Source organism: Halyomorpha halys, unplaced genomic scaffold (genome assembly GCF_000696795.3).
Source record: "Halyomorpha halys isolate HHAL.00 unplaced genomic scaffold, Hhal_1.1 Scaffold1165.1, whole genome shotgun sequence".
NCBI lineage: Eukaryota > Metazoa > Arthropoda > Insecta > Hemiptera > Pentatomidae > Halyomorpha > Halyomorpha halys.
Window position 1 is genome coordinate 253,438 of NW_027106615.1, and position 19,474 is coordinate 272,911.

General features: G+C 29.6%; 1 protein-coding gene across 5 annotated transcripts in view; it reads right to left on the reverse strand.

Moving 5' to 3' along the window:
* Caper (RNA-binding protein 39-like protein Caper) overlaps positions 1-18,794 on the reverse strand; it is a 21,399-nt gene extending 2,605 nt beyond the window's left edge. The window contains exons 1-12 of one of the 5 annotated variants that reach the window (XM_014433179.3): positions 18,540-18,794; positions 18,362-18,420; positions 18,085-18,142; positions 12,218-12,295; positions 11,570-11,631; positions 9,672-9,965; positions 9,013-9,130; positions 7,438-7,530; positions 3,931-4,197; positions 3,636-3,843; positions 2,910-3,051; positions 2,415-2,596 (exon numbers count right to left, since the gene is read on the reverse strand). In XM_014433179.3, coding sequence (XP_014288665.1) covers positions 2,415-2,596; positions 2,910-3,051; positions 3,636-3,843; positions 3,931-4,197; positions 7,438-7,530; positions 9,013-9,130; positions 9,672-9,965; positions 11,570-11,631; positions 12,218-12,295; positions 18,085-18,141 — 1,501 coding nt within the window. In that variant the 5' untranslated portion in view covers position 18,142; positions 18,362-18,420; positions 18,540-18,794. Of the gene's footprint in view, positions 1-2,414; positions 2,597-2,909; positions 3,052-3,635; positions 3,844-3,930; positions 4,198-7,437; positions 7,531-9,012; positions 9,131-9,671; positions 9,966-11,569; positions 11,632-11,850; positions 12,190-12,217; positions 12,296-18,084; positions 18,143-18,361; positions 18,421-18,539 lie in introns of those variants that run through there. The other 4 variants (XM_014433180.3, XM_014433182.3, XM_014433183.3 and 1 more) reach the window with 4 other exon arrangements.
* Positions 18,795-19,474: the final 680 nt, after the last annotated feature.

Here is a 19,474-nt window from a genome sequence, read left to right on the forward strand (position 1 = left end):
CTATATATCAATTTTTACGGTCAACTATACATACATATACAAAAAAAATATATATTAGCCTTATGTTACTCTACAATAACAAAACTAGGGTGATGCTTACAAATTAATTGCTATGACGTCATAAGTCTTTTAGGATCAACAATTGCATGATAAAGTGCTATGAAACCTAATATTGTCTAAATGTTATTCTGAGATCGCCACACTACCTACCTCTCTGGAAAAATATATAAATAATAATAAATTGGTTAAAACATATTAAAAGGGCAATGGAAGACCATCAAGATCAGTTGAGGCTTCGACTTCACGAGTGTCAGGCAACATAAAGTATGGAAGGACCCATCTTGTTATCTATAGTGAAGGCAAGAAAAGGAAGAGATATGCTGGAAACAACTGTATTTCCCGTTTTAAGCCATTCCATACCAGATCAACCAAAAGATGATTAATTTTAAGATTATGGGTTTTTATAAATAAGGTGATTTACTTTTAGGAATATAAATAAAATGGAAAATTAAAAAAAAAAAGAGAATGTTTTTATTTTTATCCCTCTTTTTACCTGGATATATTACATTTATTTTTATGAATTTCACAAATCAAGTGGGAAATAAAGCAAATATTTGAAATAGAATAATTCACCATTCACAATAGTGTTACCATGTGGTAACGGGTGAAATTTTCGAAAACCGAAAGAGTTGAAACCAAACTTTTTTTTTAATATTATTTTTAGGGGAAATAAATTCAATAAATCAAAAAGTTTGGAGAAAAAATAATTCAGGAGCTAATGGGTTAATAAACATAGACCAAAATACTTAAGATGAAATACATAGTTTTTTTAACAAAAATAGTAAAAGCAACAGAATGTGACCTATAAAACATAAAACCAGGTACAACCAAAGGCAATAATCTATACGTATAAAATTTCATTAGCAACATACATAAAATAAATATGATCTGTTATAGAGAATAGACTTTTAACAGTGGTAATCGATATACTTTGGAGATAGCACAAATGCTTACATCAAGGCTGCACAGTAATTGTAAAATTAAAACAAAAATACTGCTACATCAGCCCAGCCTATCATTAACACATAAGGGAACCTTAAGGACCCATATGTAACTGAGAGAGTTGAGGCGTAGGTCTTTGCAACCTTGAAACTGCAGCAACGCCGGTTCGATTCTGGGCAAAAGAGTTGACATTTATTTCGGCAGTTGTCTGAATGAATAATATATCTAAATAATAACGACGGTGGTGATTTATATACTCAAAAAACATACTGAAATTTTTATAGCCACTATAGTAACATAATAAATGAATTGAACATTAAATAACAAAGTAAGCAAGAAAAATAAAACTAAGAGAACTTGTCAACAAATAAAATAGGGGAAAGGCAAAAAGGGCAAACAGTAGTCAGGTGTTGCATGTCCTAAGGACACTCCTCATGAAATATATTAAATTATAAAATGTTACTATTTAAAACAAAATATTATATTATATATGGATAAATCTTTGAAAATAAGCAGTATGAATTGTAATAAAAAATAAAGTTAGCATGTTATATATTGATCGGATCTATAGGGTTTTTTTTTAAGGCCGATAGAACTTGAAATTGTAAAAAATAACACAAAAAATTAAATTGTAATCAAAATTTTTTTTTTATTCGAAAGATCAATACGTGACATTAACATTTGAAAATGATTTCGGGCATATGGGCACCGCGGCTGTTCTTGACGAAGCGCATTCTGTAAAATTGTGTTCAGCGATGAGGCGCATTTTTGGCTTACCGGGTTTGTTAATAAGCAAAATTGCCGCATATGGTCGTGCGATTTGACACCTCTCGATTATTTCCTGTGGGGCTACGTGAAGTCACTGGTTTATGCTGATAAACCAGCAACAATTGACGCCTTGGAGGCCAGCATTGTTCGTGTTATTCGTGACATACGGCCAGCAGTGCTCGAAAAAGTGGCCCAAAATTGGACGTCCAGAATGCGCTTCGTCAAGAACAGCCGCGGTGCCCATATGCCCGAAATCATTTTCAAATGTTAATGTCACGTATTGATCTTTCGAATAAAAAAAAAAATTTTGATTACAATTTAATTTTTTGTGTTATTTTTTACAATTTCAAGTTCTATCGGGCTTAAAAAAACACCCTATATATCAGATGTATTTAAAGAGTAATTATTTATAAATATTTAATTTGCTAACAGTTAAGGATTGTAATTTTAGATCAGGCACCCTGAAGAAACAGGAAAACCTTCAAAACAGCGCATGGGCATTCTAGACATAATATAATAAAAAGTCTCAGAAATTAGGAGGAATTATTTTTTGGTCCACTATAATCATAAAATGGTAATAACTAAAACAATGTATGAAATAACTGTTGATTATAAGAAATTATGAATATAAAAAGAAGACTAACCTGCAAACCATCGCCCATGGAGCGAATTGACAGCAGCTACGGCAGTTGTAATCGTAGGGCATTTGACATAAACATTTCCTGCGGACGCTTTATCTACGTACACATGGAGGACACCGCCATGTTTATTACATTCTTCTATAACGTCATCTCGTATTTCACTGTCCCAATTAGGATTGGTTTCACTGTAACAAGAAATTAACAACTTTTTAATTTATACCAATTATAAAAGGAAATCTAATCTTCTTAGAAAAAAAAATTGAAACAATATTTTAATTACGATTATCTGTAAAAACAATAAAGGACTGAATTGTGTAAAAAAAAAACTAGTCATAGAGGCTAATAAAAACATTAATATAACAAAGATAACAAACACGCTGTCATAAGATTCATTCACAAAAGAGATGAAATTAAAAATGATTCTAGATAGTAAAAAAATCAACAGATTGTCATGATTATTTAAATTAAAATAATTTATAGAGAATAAATAAAACTTACGTTGTAGGATCGAACATATTTGAGAGCATGAAGCATTGCGTTGCTATAGGCGGGGCAATATTCGAGGCCATAGAGGTCATACTCCCAGGAACAGCAACATTGAGAGCAGAGGCAGCTGCGGCAGGAATCTGCATTCCGGTACCTGCAACAACAAAATTATTATTAACACTCATATTTCATACTTAGTTTATATTTTTACCAACTGTAAAAAGTAAATATCTAGAGATAACCTTTATCTTACATTTTTCATAAAGAAGTTATTTATTAATGAATACTTCGTGTCTAATATTTAAAAACACGACTGGATGAATGAACTATTTTAACGTTTATTTTTAGAAAATGTCAAAAATCAATCTTTCCATATCTAATATTTTAAAGATAAGATCTATCCAGCTGATAAATCATGAAATTAACCAAGAATCTCCAGTTATTATCGTTATAAGCTGAGATAAACATAAGCACTTAAAATCTTTAATCGTAAGGAAAAATAAATTCTCATAAGAATAAGCCCTCTTGCGGCCTATCCCAAGGCTCTTGTGGACCACTGCTATAGGCACACCTTTATTTAAGTGGAAGCTTACAAAACCATTCTTATTTGTCAATTGAAGATGCTAAATTAAAAAATTTATAAAGGAAAATACCATCCCAGTAATCTAATTTGTATTACTTGTAACATTTCACAGAAATTTTACATAAAGAAAACAAAATTAGTTTTAAAATACTAACCTTCAGCTAACTTGAACATAAGCTGCAATCTACCGGTAGCACCGAGATCTATCCCTGACCTATCCAGCTCGTCTGTGTCTATATGAGGTGTGAAAGAGTGGCCCATATCCATTCTTTCTGAAACAGTTCCTACCTTCATCGGCCTCCCAGCTAATTCAAAACCATTCAGCTGTTCGAGAGCACGCTTCGCATCTTCTGAATGGTGGAACTGAAAAATCAAATAATAAAATTAATAATGAAAGCCTTGATAACAAAAAAAAAAGTAATATCTATTTGCTTCCAAATGATGACTTACAGTTATGAACCCAAATCCTTTAGACCTTCCTGTTTCGGGATCTGTCATAAGCTGAATACTATCTATTTTGCCAAACGGTTCGAAAATTCCTCGTAACATATCTTCAGTGATGTTAAAGTGTAAGGAGCCAATATATAACCTCATCGGTCCTGGAATTCCTCTTGGTATTAAATTAGGCATAGAATTGCCAGTCCTATTTTTTTCAGCTTGCGTTTGCTGAACAATTATTGGTACACCTAAAAGTTTCTGTCCTGTCAGCCCCAAAGCCTGAAACAAAAGACACAAAATTTGGAATTAAAAAAAAAAAAAAAGAAAAAGTTTTCTCTTAGTTAAACAATTCATATTTAAGTGATTTCAAAATAATGGAAAAATTTAAGTCACAGAGGTAACTGTAATGTGAAATATATGATCTTTATATATGTATATATAGTTGACCGTAAAAATTGATATATAGGTGTAAAAATATGAAGATGGTCAGTGTTGCGGTCACAAGTGAAACAAAAATAGTTTACAACTATTTTATTTTCCAACGTTTCGCCCCACTTTGAAGGGCTTCATCAGGGCTAAAAAGATACAAAATGAAACTATGATAAGATAAAAAAATAAAAAAAAAAAAAAAAAAAAAAAAAAAAAAAAGATACAATGAAAAGAATAAAAAAAACAAGTAACAAAGGCGAGAGTAAAAGTTTCATATAAAAATACGTAAAATATAAAGCTAAAAAAGTACAGGAGATGTATTTAAAACAAAAACAATACGGGAAAAAAAAAAAAATTATATATATAAATATACAGAGATAAAATAAACGTCATGAAAGAATAATAAAAATAAAAATAAATTATAATAATGAAATAAAATGACAATAAATGAGCAGAGAGCCATATAGGACAACATACCTGTCCAAATGAATAAGTTGAACAGACAGAAATATAAAAGCGGAAGCGCACAGGAGTGGGGAGGAAGTAACGGTTTTATACTACTGTACTTTTTTAGCTTTATATTTTAAGTATTTTTATATGAAACTTTTACTCTTGCCTTTGTTACTTGTTTTTTTTATTCTTTTCATTGTATCTTATTTTTTTTTTTTTTTTTTATTTCTATCATTTTATCTTATCATAGTTTCATTTTGTATCTTTTTAGCCCTGATGAAGCCCTGCAAAGTGGGCCGAAACGTTGGAAAATAAAATAGTTGTAAACTATTTTTGTTTCACTTGTGACCGCAACCCTGACCATCTTCCTATATATATGATCTTTATTTTATCTGAGTATGTAAATAACCTTTATGGTTCTTCTAGTCTTACAAACTAAAAACCTCACTCCCAAGTCACAATCACAAATGTTTTAGCCAGGAAGTGAGGTAGTGTACAAGCAATTGAGAACACAAGCTAATAGATGTCTTAGTTGCTGTAAATACATGTTCCTCTCATAATGTTCTAACATAATCGCCTACTTTTAGGTGTTTTAATTATTGAAGTACCAAATTTTTTTTTTTATTTATCCCCTTGCTGGCCCCTTCAGACATAAGAGGGAGAGGTTATCCTAAAGATTACCACCCTATTCTAACCAGAGTGGGAAGGTTGAGTTTTCATTCTGTGGGAACGCCATGAAATAAGTTAGATCGAGTTGTTTTTTACTTCATATGGCGGTTTCACAGATTCAAAACTTCTTTTCCACCCTGGTTAGAATAGGAACCTGAAGGAAAACCCTTCCTCCTCTCCCTCCTATAATGAAACTGGTCAGGAAGTGGGGAAAAAAAAAAAAACTCACGTTGGAATTGAATTGGCGCTTAAAGTCAGAAGGTAGCTTTAGGTGATACATAATCTATTAAAATATTTTATCAGTTTTTTTTTTGTATTGTTAAAACATGTTAATTAAAAAATATATACAAAAAATTGTTCCACATAATGGAATGGGGCTTGAAAACCCACGCCTGCCCTGCCTAACATATCAATGCCCGTAAGATTTAACTGAGTAATTAAGCCTCCAAAATCTTTTTAGCACACTTTGTTAATATTGCTGTTAATATTACTACTTACTTGCTATATTGTAATTCTTACATTTTTATTCAATTATTTATTGTAATATCCTCTTTTTTTAAATAAATAGTTGTAGTTTTTTTAATAATAGGTGCTTCAACGTTAAACATTGTTCATTTGTTTGGTTGAATCAAAATTCAAGCTAACCAATTTTCATCAGTAAAATGTAGAGTCTCAAAAGAAATCATTAAAAAGCCAAGATGGCGGTGATGTTTCTGAAGTTGGTAGAATCGCTGCCATGTTGAGCAGATTCAAATATTTTCAACTTTATTTGTCTTCCTATCATTATTGAAATTACAATAGGTTTAAGAAAAAATGTAAAAAAAAAAGTAAAGAATAAGTATTAAAGAAAAATATTCATAAAGAAAATTAAATGCAAAAATTCAAAACTGTTGTGCTAAAATCGATGTTAACATCCAACATCTAGACAGGATGTTTACGTTTAGTAAAGAGGGCACTTATTTAAACGAACAAGGGTTTTGATCAATCATCAAAAGAATACTATCTAAATTGGTTAGTTTCGCTCTAATTAAAATTAAATACATTTGTAAAAGATATTAATTTAATTAGGTGTTATTAGTAGTAAAGTGTCTGTTTTGATTGCATAGAAAAACACAACCTGAGATTAAGAGTCTATTATGTTATAAAATTTTCCTTTCTGTGTAATATTAAAGCTTTTCATAAGACTTAAGCTATACTTTAGATACAATTTATTTTAAATAATTTTTGAATTATTACATTATATATATAAGTAATGGTCAGGGGTTCCAGTCAAAAAAAGAAGAACAAATAGTTTAAAACTATTTGTTCTTCTTTTTTTGACCGCAACCCTGACCATCTACTTATATTTAAATTTTTGCGGTCAACTATATATACATATATATAATTTTTTTTTAGTTCATACCATATTGATTACTAATGATTACGAGAGCTCAAACAAAGATTTGGAGTACCCAGAAACCTTAAACAGTCAATATAAAAAATTATATTTTTTAAAATGTTTTTAGATCACAAAATATGTTAGTTGATACCCTACCAAAATTATAACAGAGTAGTTAAGCCTATACAATCTTTTCAGAACACACTGTTAATATCACTACTGCTTAATTACTATTTAGGTTTCTTATATTTTTATTTAAATATTCAGTTTTGTTTTGTATTTTTATTTAATTCATATCACAATGATTATGAATGATCTTGAGTGCTCAGAAAAACTATTAATATAAAAAATTATATTTTTTAAAATGTTTTTAGATTACAAAATATGTTAGTTGATACTCTACAACAATTTTGAAATCACTCATATCTCTTTAAAAATATTACCACGCAATATGTTTTAATTTTTTATTCCAATTAATGTATTACAAATCAATCAACCATTCAATTACTTTAAAATTGACCACTAATGATAACATAGTAATAAAGTTGATAGTGAAATAACTCAGAGTAAGATAAAATAAACAAATCACTCACCAGAGGCACTGAATCAGGGTCCTTAAATTCTATGTAAGCGATGCCTTTGAATCTTCTCGTTTTATTGCAGGTAATTAATCGGACATCCCTCACCTGTAAAATAAATAATAATAATCTATAAATGAATATTACCTTTAGTAAACAAAATCAAATGAGACTTAGGGCCCATTTTCAGACGTGACAGATATCTTTCAGAATAGTAATATCAACATTAAGAAACTATGACAGTTCTTGCTCATTGTCTGAAAGTGAACCTAAGACTGCTAATAGTCATAAGTTGCGACAGCTCATAGTCAAGAAATCTACATGTGGCAGTTTATTAAAAGTACTACCATAATGAATTACCCATAACTTCATTATCGAAAACCTGAAGGTTACACCATAACTGTAAGAGGCCTTGTTTTGTATGTTGCTCCCAGATAAAAACCAGCGGGAAGGATAATAGTTTTGTAAATGCCAACTTAGAAGATTCTGGACAGAATGAGTGAAACTAAGCGATTTCGAAATTGAAAAATAAAAAGAATTTCCTCATCAATTTTGTTTTATCTAGTTGCCATAGAACCTAAATACTTAAACCTATCTACCTGTTCAAATGTATTTCCTCTTGTATCTATTTCACTGAAATTGTTGTGTTTCTACTGCTAAACATATATTTTGTGTTATCCATCTTTATTTTAAGAAATAGTTTCTTACTAGAGTTTAAAAACATAGTTGCATTTGGTCTTATTGTTTCCTTGTCCTTAATACCAAATCATCAGCATACCCTAGCACCGGTATTTTACTACATAAAGTTAAACCCTTTTTCGGTTTGGATTACATTTTAAATAGCATATTCTAGGGCTAGATTAAATAAGATAGGTGATCAAGAATCGCCTTATTTTAAACCTGACCGAACCTCGACCTTCTCAGAATAATGATTCGTACTTATGTTTCTAAACCTTCTTCTTAGCTATCTTACATTTATGGTTACATTTACAGACCAATTTTAAATTATGAGAAGTGAGGTGTTTCACATATTCCTTCCTATACATTTCTAGAGCTAAGCTACAGTAGATTTGTATCTTGCCTAGTTAAATCTTAGGGTGCGAATCAGTGCCATAAAAGTCAAAATCAGACCATACGGACATGAAGACTTATAAATGGGAAAGAAAAAACAAGCATGAGCTACTATACAACTAAATGAGCAACTCGGATGCCCTTACTCTCCAGTAAGCATGAAAACCAAAATGGGAAAAATAATATGAATATTAATTATTATCAAGGCCTACAACTTGGGGCTAAACTGCTTGCATTAAACAGTTTCGTTGCTATTTGAGTTTTTCTTTGACCACACCCAGACCCATCTTCCTTTTATAAGAATTTATTTATCTTTGAAATTTTGAGAACATAACCTTTGCATTTAATGAGCATTATTATGCATGCACTGAAAACTTAATGTTACCACCAACTCTGTGGAGTTTATTAAATAAGATTTGGCTTAAAACTAAAACCAACTATAATAAACTAAGCTTATATTTTTTGTTTTAGTTTTAATCCTGTGTTTAAACTTACACGAAAAGAGGAATTTAATATTACCTTTCCTACAGATGAAAAGAACTCTTCGAGGTCCCGAGCTCTAACCCTCTGTGACAACTGCATACAAAAAACTGTGCGTGCATCTCTTTCCTCAGGAGATAAATCATCTAAAGGAGGCCTGAAATAAAAAAATTAAATCCTTTTAAACAAGTTCCTTAACAGGTGATTCATAATTTTGAAATAGTTAGCTAAATATATAAATAGTTTAGGAGAGCGAAAGCTTTTTTTTTTTTTTCTTTATCAATCTTTCAAATGATATTAAAAGAAAAACTATTTAATTAAAAATCTGAATTTTCCAGACTTATTAAATATTTTCATGGAGCCCTAACTTTTTAGAATAATAGAACACTTCTTTTTTACATTTTAACTTAAAAAAATTGTTTTTTAATATTTTAAATTTGTTGTATGGGTGATTTTGAAACAATGAGCAGCTTTGAGGTTGCTATGTTTAACAAAAACTTATCTCAATAAACATAAACATAAAATTTCTCAAACCTCTAAACCAAAAACCTTTGAGTACAAAATGTATTAATAAAATAAAATTTTAGATTTCGTGACAGGAGATGAAATCAAAGTGATTCTTAGAAACCATTCCATTTCCATCAAATGACTACCCATTGTTTGAGAATCGCCCATATATTGCTATAGAAGCTACTTACACTCCGACAGGAGGGGACTTCTTATACTTGACGTATGGTTCCTTCCTACCAGGTAACAGGAGAGGTGTGAGAGACCTCTTTCTCCTCGGCCTGTCCCTGTCCCTCTCCCTGCTCCTGCTCCTCTTCTTCCTGTCACGGCTGCGGCTCCGCCTCTCTCTGCTCCTCTTGTCACGGTCTCTATCCCTACTCTTATCTCTACTCTTGCTACGTCGCTTGCGTTCTTTATCCTTATCCCGACTTCCATGTCTTCTGTCGCGTGATTTGCTCCTGTCGCGATCCCGATGTTTGCTTTTGCTGAAAAAATTTAATAAATATTTAGTTGATTTCAAAATTTAAATAATTTTAACTAGTTCCAATAATAAATAAAATCATAACCCTATTCCTGGCACAGGGAAATGAGCAATAGCATCACTTAATATTTGTAAGTACGTCTGCATATTACCCAAACTATGGCACATTTCCATGTCAATTGATTGATGGATATTAATATTTGGACTGGCAGGCCTAAACTTGAGGCCGACTTGCTTAATGCGAGTGCCTGGGTACAAATCTAAGGGAATTTGAGTGCTAGTGGCGCTTTCACTAGTTTGTGAGTTAATGTTGTTTAAGTACTGTTAACTGATTGGAATTGGTATTCTCAGTGTTTTAATAATAATCCAAGTCATCTTTTCAGAGAACTCATTTTCAGAGCTTCTATGGCATATAAATAATATTTTGTCCAAATTTCAAATAAATATATCAAAAATTTAGTGAGATATTGATACTCGATAAAAAGTAGCACTAGGATTATAAGTAAAAACAAAAGTAAACAACAAACAAAAAAAAAGGTGAACACATACATTTACTGCAGTACTTGTTTGTGCTTACTACTTATACATATACAGAGTAATCGCGGTAATCTGAACTGAGGAGGTGTTCACATTACTGAAAAGTTTGGACTAAAAAAAGCATTAAGAAAAATGGTCTGAAAAAATTCAATAATTTGAATGTACATAAATATTTTTATTTATTTATTTTTTTGGGAAATTTGACAGTTTAAAAAAAATTAATATTTTTTCAGTGATGAATTAATTTGTAAAAATTATCAGATTGTTTATTCATCGGTCAAAAAATATATAAATAAAAAATACTCTTTGTAAGGATTTATTTAAAATGTGATTCACAAAAAATAAGTTCACCAACAAAATTTCGATTATACACATTTCTACTATTAATTAAATTAGTTTATTATGTTATTATATCTTTCTAATTCCAATAAAATATATTATGAACACTTTCATAGGAATTAGATTACCAAAATCTAAACTGTAAAAATGTCCACTTTCTATTTTCATGTTGATTACAATAACTTCCTATAAGACCTGAAAGTTAAAAATGTCTTTTAAACTAATACGCTTTTATTTGAAAACTAATTGCCTCCTAAGTTTTCTAATAGAAAAAAGTAACTTTTTTTTTTTTCTAAAAGCCAAATCGGATTACTGGAGTGTTTGGAGTACCAAAATTCGGATTACCAAGATAACACTGTGTATTAAAAAAAGTTAGCATTGCACAACTGTCTGCACCCATCATCACCTTTTTTTGTATAAATTGAGTGGACTGTTAAGTCAGCAAGATAAAAGAATATCTCAAACAGCACTTGGTAACCCATTTGTTGATTGTAATACCAAACAAAAAAAAAAAAAAAGTGAAAACACATTTACTTTTTCTTGTTTAATTTGACTGGACTGTAAGTCAGCTAGATAGCAGTGCATCTTGAACAGCACTTGACAACTCAGACAGAGTTCCAGTACACCTCATGTCCAAGAGTTATAATTTTAGCTAATCATTTACTATAGATTAGAAAATAATATTCAATAAAGAAAACTATAGATATAAAAATATACTCATATAGTACTCACCTAGATGACTTATGACTGCTTGATACTCCATTCTCCTTGTGCTTTGAACTGATCGACTCCTCCTAAACAGCAAAATCCAGGTAATCCACAGCCACCGCAAAAAAGGAAAACAACACAGAAAAAGTTAATATTAATAACAATGTACTAATTAAAGATATTATGGGGAATAGGGGGCAAGGTAATTTTATCAGGGTAAGAAAGAATAAAGGAATAGTGATGAGAGAAAAGGTGATGTTTGTTTCCTATTCGCCATCATTAGCGTACTTCCGGTTCTATCTTACCTTTGATGGCGCATCCTTCGAACCCAGTCCATTATTTAAGTCAACAACAGCCTTATTTCTGCAAAGATGAAGGCCAATGAACATTTGGTTTTGAGAAAATAACAGATCATTAATTTTCTTTCCATAGGCCAATTAAATAGTTAAATTAAATATTTCTTTTTCCAATATTTATTTCAAAAGTTATTAAATCTATTTTCATTTTTAATGAAAATGGCCTTTATTTGCAGTTAAAAACAAAATAAAAAAAAATAAAACAAATTATCGTTAAGTTAATTTACTAAAAAAAAATAACAAAATAAAATAATTAAACTCTTTTCAGAAATGATTTACTAAATTAATCTACAAATAGCACTTATCCACAATTTACCAGTTCTTCGTAAATATGCTGATCGGAGTCCTCTCTTCTCAGTTTACTGAAATGGCTTAACCCATCATTTATCGTTTCCTAAGCCGAAAGAACGGATTTTATGTGGTTTTATAATATAACGGAACTCAATTGTATTTTAAATCAATACATACAATATAAAAAAATAATGAAGTCGCAAAATGGACTTTTATTTTTTGTTTTGTGTATAATTGGGATGTGTATTTTAATTCTAAGAAAGGGAAATAGATCACCATCTTACCTTAATTAAAAATTATGTTTAATGCTCTCAAATAATCTATCAACTTCTGAGGAAATCAGGAAAGACTAATGCACAACGTTTTCATCTAGGAAACATAAATAACAATTCAGTAAAACCTCTGTATGGTGACACTTTCCTGTTTTGTTTAATGTTAAATTAATAAAAGGGAAAGAAAAGAAAAAAAAATATTAGGAACTTATGTAGATAATGGGTGACTATGAACGCTACCAGTGGCGGAAATGAGAAATACTGATATGGTTTACGTTCTTCTTTTAAGGTCAAAATTGTTTTAATTTATGAAAATTGATATGCGGGCATTAAAAAAAAAAAAATGTTAATAGCATCATTATCTCATTGTTAACTTCCTGAGAGAGTAGAAGTCAATAACTGTAACCTGATTACCGCTTGAATTAAACCACTCACTATGCTCCCTCAAGGGATAAACGAACCCACAATGGGTCCTTTTAAATGGAGGTTGGGGCCTTAAATTGGAAATTTCAAAGCATCTATAGATGACGAATCCCAAATTTTTATCATAAATCTTGACTAAAAGTCAAGAAAAATATGCCAAATACTAATAAAAATATCATTAGAGACGACAAGTAACTTTAAAAAGATAGGAAACAAATTCAGAAAGATCACAATATAAGAAACCTACCAAGTAAATATGGAACTGATAAGAAAGGATACAATGTAGTGTTTCTCATCTCAGCCGCCAAGTGTTCACAATCAGCCATCATATACAAAAGTACCGAAAATTCAATTCACATCTGATGGAGAGGTTACTTATCTTTTCTCTATCGATCCACATATGATTTAATTTAAATTAATAACACTAAAACCAATTAAGTAGTTTGTTTCTACAAAAGAAAATATATTTCAACTCATAACCGATAGAAAATTAAGTTCAGATTCAAAAAAATTCAAATTTCATATGTGGATGGTAGTAAACTTAAGTTGAAGTGTCATTTTCTATTAAATGTTTAGTAAATGATGAAGTCAGAATGTTAAAAAATATCAGTTCCAATCAAAATCTATGTAAAATGATTTCAGATATATAATTTGAAAAAAAAAAACTGATCAATTTTACCAGAAAAATTCATAGTATAATTTTTTTTTTTTTCCCTGGTAGATAAATACTCCCAACAACGACCAGAAAATTTTACAAAGATAATTATTTAGAAAATCTACTAGTTTTACTTCCCTAATTTTCATCATTTAATCCACAGTATCTGGTATAAAAATATTCTTAACCAAACCGAAAATAAGGATGAGCCAAATTGACTTCTCGTTCCGTTGAAACTTTTATCCATTATTCCTCACAACGTTTATATTTTAATAATAAGGTTGCCTGCTTCTTATAAGTGTAACTAGGCTGAATTGTACTCGTCCCGACCAAAAACATACAAAAAGAGTTCCACAAGACACTACACCAACAACATTTTTACTAACACAAAAATACCACTGACTGTTTCTGCCTGCAATAAAATATTTAAGACAATAACTGTGAAAAAAAAAAAATAATAATCCTAATAGTACCAAAAAAGTTACCTTTAATTTCATTTTATTATAGTAACCATAAAGAATATTTAAGTTCCTTAATTCATTCTATCAACAGTCAGTATAGCTATTCGTTTCTCTGTTCTTATATAATATAATTATATGAACATAGATAATTAAAAAATCATTCGGGTGTAAAAATTTAATAAAAAAGATAAAACAAACGCAGGAGAAAAACCAGGAAAAAGGTAATATCTAAATTCTTGTATAGAAAACTTTTGTTGGAACAAGTAAAGTGGAAGAAACTTGAAGGTCCAGAATCTTTCTGAGAGATATTTAACAATTTTTGAAAAAAATTAAATAACTCAAATAATTGTCAAAACAAAAATATAGAATTTATAATTTCATTTAATTAAAAAACCATCAACTTATGAATGCCTTAGTAACTTAATCGACCCAGGAGTGAAGAATACCCTACTCTCCTTCAATGAGAAAATAAAGCCAAAAAAGAGAGGAGTTGACAATGCCCACCTCCCACAGGGTTTACACTAAGCTGAATAGGAATTTACTCTAAATCTGTAAAATTACAAATATGAACTAAATGTTATTTTTAGTAACTTGGTTCATCAATAATTAAAATCTATTTACTTAGTTGCCCAGAGCAACCAAGGTGGAATATAACAGCTGGAGTTAAAACAAAGGTTACCATAGCAACTAAAAATAGAACATTTTCTTTCATTTTTTTGTTTAAATGGTACAATTCACATTGCCGATCAGAAACGTTAATGACGCAACTGTAAACTTAGAATTTATGTTGTGAAATTGATTATATTGTGTTAGCGGGTTCAAAAATGCATTTATTATATACAACATATTTGTACTTAAAATATCACCATGGAGGGAATTCGTAAGTACAATAATGTCAATTTAAAAAAGATCGCATTTTTGAACCAACTAACACAATAAAGTCAATTTTACAATCGTGTCATTTTTCTAGCAGAGCAGCGGTGTAATTGTTTTCCTTCAACCAATGATATTTCCCAATTTCAACATTACTATACCTACTTTAAATCAAGTTGCTAGCGATACGTTTAACCATTAACAACTAAACCAAGATAGTGAAACTGGGCAGTGCAGACATTCTTAAATAAAAACTTAGGATATTTAGGAACGTATTATTAAAAATCACGGTATGGAAAAGTAGAAAGAAAAAAAAAAAGTGTGGAAACTTTTAAGGAAAAAATCTAACAGGCTTATATGTAAATAGTGAAATAAAAACTGAAACTATAATAAATTATGTCCTACAAATTTGAAAACTAATATCTATAAGATAAATGTCTATTAACTCTTATCTACAGTCCAAGACTGTAGATAGAAACATGAACAAATAATACAAATATGTAAAAGAAAAAATGAGAGATAAAATTCTTCAACAACGCCATCAGAACGAACACCACTGCCTTAGCTCTTGCAACATCTGAAATATATATGATTAAACAGTTCCTCATTTGAGACAATTTAAAGCAATGCACTTGCATGTGGACAATGTACCGCAGGCACTCGAAACGCCTCCTTCTTCAGTCAACAGGGAGTGGATATGGATTTCTGTAAATAATGTGGTAAGTACAGAAGGAAGAGTAAATTATTTCAAACAATAACCAACCTACCTAAGTCCGTGAATCAATAACACTAGGGCAAAGCCACATTGCGTGTCCCCTTCCCAATGCTACTCAAACTACTTCTTATCTGAAAATATCAAAATCTGGGTGAAACACTCCTCAGTTTTGACAGTCTGGAATCTTAGGAGTAATTACAAAAAAAAAAAAAAAAAGCATGCTGAAACCTAAATGTTCTCTTAAACTGATAAAAAAAAATTGTAGCAATATCTTTTTTGCTACAAAACACCGACCACACAACAATAACAAACATCAAGTAAAAAATTACCTAAATACGGAACATATCATGTTCATTATATCAAATTGCTCAGAGAACAGCAATATGTCATTTCTCAATTCATCAGAATATCAGTGATATTTAAAATGAATACTGAACATTCAATAATAGATACTGCAATTAATTACAGTTCAAAGAATTTTTAGTTTCATTCTCAAAATGAAAACGACCTAATAATTATGTAAGAAATAAGGATCCAAACAGATGTTTTAGATGGGGCGGGATTAAAAGATTTGATAATTCATAGCTGATGTAAAACTCCTTACTACCCTTAATTTTCTAAAACTAAAATAATAAATGTAACTACAGAAGATAGATGAATGATTGCATTAGATACATAACAGATAGTCAGATAATCAATCAGTAATTTACCATTAATATTCTAAGACATTGCGACCTTAACTAAAGGTCGGGTAGGGTTTCAGAAACGATTGTTTAAGCCGAAACATTAGCTTGTATAATAATAAAAAATATAGACAGATTGTCAAGATTATTACTGGGTATTACATATAACAACATCTAGCATATAATACAAAAAATAATTTGATACATAAAAAACACTATCAAGCATGAGAAAAATTAATATTCACTCAGCTTTTTATAAATGAATAATGGCATAATTAAAACACAACTTGATCTATATTTTTATATCAAATTTTCATAACAAAAAGGAGCAAATTATTAGCAATCTAGTGAAAATCAATTGTATAATAAATGAAAGATTTAGAACAAAAATAAAAATTATATAACTAACAAAAAGTACATATTAAATGAAATATTGCTGCTATACTAAAATAGCAAATCTGACAAAAAAACAATTATTTTATTTTGTATTTGATTTGCGCTACAGATTACACTGTGAACTGTGATTACTTTTCAACAAGCCTACTAGCTCCAGGAAAGTCGGAGGGAACGAAGTAGAAAAAGAAACCACAGGCTACAATAGCTTTGCAATATGTCCATTTCAAAATAAAACCAATAATTCTTTATTTCTGTCAGATGTACCACTAGTCAAAACATATAGCAATATAATAAGTAAAAAAACAAACATCAGAACTTATACAATTTATTCAAATTTAAAAGTTTTTAAAAACAATGATAAATATTAATAGGATAAAGTAGCTTATTTGTAATAAGGCATTAGTTTAGGGGAGGAAAATGACTGATTTGAATCGTATAAACAAATTATGATCGGCAAATAAATAAAACTGGTCAAAATAAAAAAAAATTGTATAATAGTATTAATTATGAATAAATGTTTTTGATCATTTACCATCGTTCTCTTTTATTTTATATGGACATCGACTAATATAGAATGTTAACAATCAAATTGATAGAATGTCATAGGCTCACAGCATCAGAAATGTTTATTATATAGAGTTGAAATCAGTATAATTTATTCAACGATTTTTTAATTAACAACTTAAATAAAGTTAAATACAATATATTCAAAAACTTAAGTGAATCATAAAATATGTTTAGCTGTATCGCACACAAACGAAATGGGCATTAATAATTTTAATGCTATAAAACCTTTACAAAAACGATAAAATAAAGTTGATTAAAAGATAAGGATATTTAATGATGGCAATAAAGAAAAAACAATCAATTCTGTAAATGCTAGTAATAAATCACACGAAAGTATTTAATAGAGATTGTAATAATCATAGAATAGGTAATAAATTAGTTTTTAATATTATTGGTGACATTAAAAACCCTGACAAAGACCTATAAAGTAAAATTGCTATATATGATAGCAAAACACTAAAAAGAGTGAAATTGTAGAAAAACAACTTAAATATCAAATTTACTTAACACAATTAGAATACATAGTATGTAAAGTGCATTCATTTCAATAAATCAAAGGTAAAACTCATTAAATAAGGTTATAAAACATTTATCTGAACTGCAATAAACTCTTTTAAAAAAACCAAATGCCTTAGTGCATTCTATTCTGGTGATTATTTCCCTGTTTTAGAATACTAATACCAAATTATACTAATTACATAACTTTTTTAATAGGAAAAACTTAACCATTTTAGATCAAATACAAAATTGTAAAAGAAAAAAAGGCTTAAAAACTTATAAAATGGTTAAATTTTAACTTGAGAGACTAACTAACTGATAACATTTGAAACCAATTAATTTCAACTACCTTATTAGAGAGCAGGAGCATCAAGAGACACTGGCTCAAGCAGAGACATGTTAACATTCTACAAGATAGAGAATGGGTTTTGTGTCAATTAATAAAAAAAAAAATTATATAAATGGTTTAATGAGTAGAAACTGGTCAAAGTGGTGTGGCAGTGAATCAAGTGCAATACAGAATCTAAATTTAACCATATATTGCAAAACCACACCTTCATATGTAAATAAATTAATAACACCAAAAAATGTGCAACACAAAAATAGATTTAATATAAAAAACATACCCCTTTCTTGTATGGTGCTTCCAGCATAGCCTCAACGAAGTCTTCTGCCATTATGACACCTATGGAATTGAAACAAATTTGATTCTTGAGTAATAGTTCAACTTGAAATTGAATACTAAATAAAAGAACTCATGATAGTTCTCCAAAAGTTAAGAACAAGAAAATAATGCCTTTTTACCTCCTAATTCTTTAACGAGTAATTAAAATACGAATGCTGGGCGTTAATCGAAATCGATGAGTTTCTTCAAAACCTCTCCCGTTGAAATAGAATTCGTTTCCAAGATAGAGAGTAAATATAAACTGCAACAACAGATAAACTTTTACTGCTAACGTATACACATAAATGATTATGAAAGCCCTCAACAACTAATTCCCCATAAAATAACTACTCCAATGGCGTTTCCAGCAACCATTAAAGAGTGACTAGTCGATTGCAAACCAATGCCTACTAGATATATTTTTTTACTATACATGTTTTAGATAATACAATGTGTTAAATACTTATAATTCTACAGAATAATATTGAAATATTTTATTTTAAAAACTCAAATATGTTTTACTAAATATTTTAAAAAGAAAATGACGCGAAAATTTAACAAAAACTTTATATTAGCTACCGTTGGAAGAAAGAGCGGTTTGATGCAGCTCACCACGAGGTCACTTGCATCTATTCAATTAGCCGTGGACATATTTGTTTATTGTTTTGTAGTAGTAATGGCGATAGTTTATTAAACTGTTCCATTGATTTTATATTATCAGTCCTAAATGATATTATATTCGTAATATTTAATAATCTATTTGGAACTGATAAGATGGCAAACAATATTTTGCTATACTGTATTATAAAGTTTTATTTCAGAAGAATAATAAGGTACGAAAGGTGGTCAGAAAGAATCTCTAAATACTTAAAAATCTAATTTTTAAAAGCCAACGATATAAACCACATTGCAGATCTTTATTAAGTTTATTTCATTACATTCATAAACTGTTCAAGTTTCCACGATTCGAACAACATTTGAAATGTTCATCTTAATTTTATTTTTATATACAAATTATTTGTTACATAAGAACAGCGGTTAACATCTCTGTATAGTTGTTCATTTAATGGCTAAA